The following is a 3,060-nucleotide window of genomic DNA, read 5'->3' as shown; positions in this document are numbered from 1 at the left end:
TATATATATATATATATATATATATATGTTTGTGTGTCTGTGTTTGTCCCCCCACCATTGCTTGACAACCGATGCCGGTGTGTTTACATCCCCGTAACTTAGCAGTTCGGCAAAAAGGGACCGATAGAATAAGTACTAGGCTTACAAAGAATAAGTCCTGGAGTCGATTTGATTCGACTAAAGGCGGTGCTCCAGCATGGCCGCAGTCAAATGACTGAAACAAGTAAAAGAGTATCATTGAAATCCCAAAGCTATGAAATAAGCCATGGTTAATTTGAGGTGATGAAGCATGATCTTCGAATGTTGAGCCTCACAGAAGCGATGACTAGTAACCGAGACCTTTGGCGATATGCTGTGCTTGAGAAGACTCGCAAAGCCAAGTGAAGCTGTAGTCATGTCTGATGCCAGTGTCTTGTAAATGTCACCCGTGCTGGTGGCATGTGAAAAACGCCCATTGCACTCCTGGAATGGTTGGCATTAGGAAAGGCATCCAACAATAGAAACCATGCCGAATCAGAATGGAACCTGGTGCAGCTCTCTCACATACCACTAACAGTCTAACCCATGCCAGCATGGAAAGCAGATGCTAAATGATGATGATGATGAATGTGAATAAATAATCATTACATTTGACAGATGATAATATATTTGAATGTCTGTCTCTTTCATTTAGTTTCTCTCTCTCTCTCTATCTCTCTCTCTTACACACCTATCTTTATCTTCCTACAGGTATGATGTACATAAAAAACTCGTTAACTTCATGGGACCTATTGATCAGTCGAGCTGGACAGATGAAGCAAGGTGAGTTTGTGTTTCATTTAGTTGACAAGATGTATTGTTGCTTAAGTAGCTGAATATTCCACAGAGTATACCTGTAACACAATTCTCTATCAGAATCAGTGTGACAGAGTGAGAGACAAAGCCATCCCTTTCTAATAATAGGTACATTCCTTCTTGTATTGTGTTATTTCTTTACTACCCACAAGGGGCTACACACAGAGTGGACAAACAAAGACAGACAAACGGATTAAGTCGATTATATCGACCCCAGTGCGTAACTGGTACTTATTTAATCGACCTTGAAAGGATGAAAGGCAAAGTCGACCTCGGCGGAATTTGAACTCAGAACGTAGCGGCAGACGAAATACCGCTAAGCATTTCACCCGGCGTGCTATTGTGTAAAGGGCTCACTACCATCATTTTTCAGTGTCCTCTTTTCCATGCTGGCATGGGTTTGACTGGGGACTAGTGAGCCAGTTGGCTGCACAAGGCTCCAATCTGATCTACAGAGTTTCTACAGCTGGATGCCCTTCCTAATGCCAACCACTCCAAGAGTGTAGTGCGTGCTTTTACCTGCCACCGGCATGAGGGCCAGTCATGGCAACAGCCACGCCCAAATGGTGTTTTTATGTGTCACCTGCACAGGAGCCAGTCCAGCGGCACTGGCATCGCCCTCGCTAGAATGTTGTTTTCCATGTACCACCAGCACAAGTGCCAGTAAGGTGACACTGGTAACGATCACACCTGAATGGTGCTTTTTACGTGCCACTGCCACGAGGGCCACACGGCAGCCCTGGCAACGATCGCACTTGGATGGTGCTCTTAGCGTTCCACTAGCACAGATGCCAGTCATGGGATGTTGTCATCGAATTCGATTCCGATTTCACTTGCCTCAACAGGTCTTCACAAGCAGAGTTTAGTGTCCAATGAAAGAAAGGTACACCTAAGTGGGCTGGTTACACTACTGGCATAGGCCAACAGGTTATGGTCTCACTTGGCCTGCGGGTCTTCTCAAGCACAGCATATTTCCAAAGGTCTCGAAACAAATTAAAGAGAGTCTGGGAACTTTTTGAAACCACCTCGTAGATGGTAAACAAACTTGCTAAACATTATAAAAGAATGATTTCCATTTTTTTTTTTTCTTTCTTTACAGAGATGAACTCTATCGGTCACTATTTGGCCAGTACTACCAGAATGACCAGTGACCACAGGCTGTGCAGGACTTGAAACCTTGTCCAATGTGTATATGTTAATGGTAGAGGTGGGAGTGGTGACACTAACCATTGATGGTGGAAGCAATTAGTTTGTCCTAGACCTGACTGGTTGATCAATAAAAACATTTTAACATTCATTTACTTCTTGTTAATATTTAACCCTAGGTCAGCCCTAAACCAGCAGACCTTATGTGGATGTAAACTAGGGGCTTTTATGACCCAGAGCATCTTCAAATGACACCCATTTATTAGCATCGCATCAAGATTTTTAAGTTATTGAATTCCTTAAATTTCATTATTTTCTTTCAATAAAACAGCTTATGAGGAACAAGGCGTAATTAAAATTCTTTCTTCAGATATTCTTAGATGGAATCGCTGTTATAATCGGTTTTCCAATGGCTTTTATTTTTCCGGAAGTGTCACTGCTGAGACACTTCCGAAAAATAAAAAAAAACAGAAAAGCCGTTTGAAAACCGATTATAACAGCGACTCCATCTTAGAATATCTGGAAAGGCGGCGAGGTGGCAGAAACGTTAGCACGCTGGGCGAAATGCTTAGCGGTATCTCGTCTGCCGTTAAGTTTTGAGTTCAAATTCCGCCAAGGTCGACTTTGCCTTTCATCCTTTCGGGGTCGATAAATTAAGTACCAGTTACGTACTGGGGTTGATGTAATCGACTTAATACCTTTGTCTGTCCTTGTTTGTCCCCTCTATGTTTAGCCCCTTGTGGGCAATAAAGAAATAAGGAATTTTATTCCGAAATATTATCAGACTATGGATGACTAAATTACAACAGGTATATAGCCCATTGTTTGTATTATAATGCATTGTTGTACCATTCAAAACTTTTTATTCTCTACATATATATATGATCATAAGGGGAAATATTTCCTCCAATGCATAGATTTCATTTTGAAGTGCTCAGGATGTTAAACCTGAGGTGTTAAAATAATGCAGAAATAAGAATCAAAGCTAGACAAATCAAGTTCACATATACATTTATAAGGTCATTCTATCTTTAAATTTTCTTGCATTATGATACAAACTCTTATTTGTCAATCTTTCCA

General features: G+C 41.3%; 1 protein-coding gene across 1 annotated transcript in view; it reads left to right on the top strand.

Moving 5' to 3' along the window:
* The window catches only part of LOC106867473 (protein AATF), a 29,653-nt gene extending 27,522 nt beyond the window's left edge, over positions 1–2,131 (top strand). The window contains exons 12-13 of the mRNA XM_014912356.2: positions 730–801; positions 1,934–2,131. Of these exons, the coding sequence (XP_014767842.1) occupies positions 730–801; positions 1,934–1,985 (124 nt within the window). The 3' untranslated portion in view covers positions 1,986–2,131. The remainder of the gene's footprint in view (positions 1–729; positions 802–1,933) is intronic.
* Positions 2,132–3,060: the final 929 nt, after the last annotated feature.

This window comes from Octopus bimaculoides, chromosome 29, assembly GCF_001194135.2.
Source record: "Octopus bimaculoides isolate UCB-OBI-ISO-001 chromosome 29, ASM119413v2, whole genome shotgun sequence".
Lineage (NCBI taxonomy): Eukaryota > Metazoa > Mollusca > Cephalopoda > Octopoda > Octopodidae > Octopus > Octopus bimaculoides.
The sequence above is the reverse complement of the archived record's forward strand: the minus strand, read 5'-3'. Positions and strand labels throughout refer to the sequence as shown.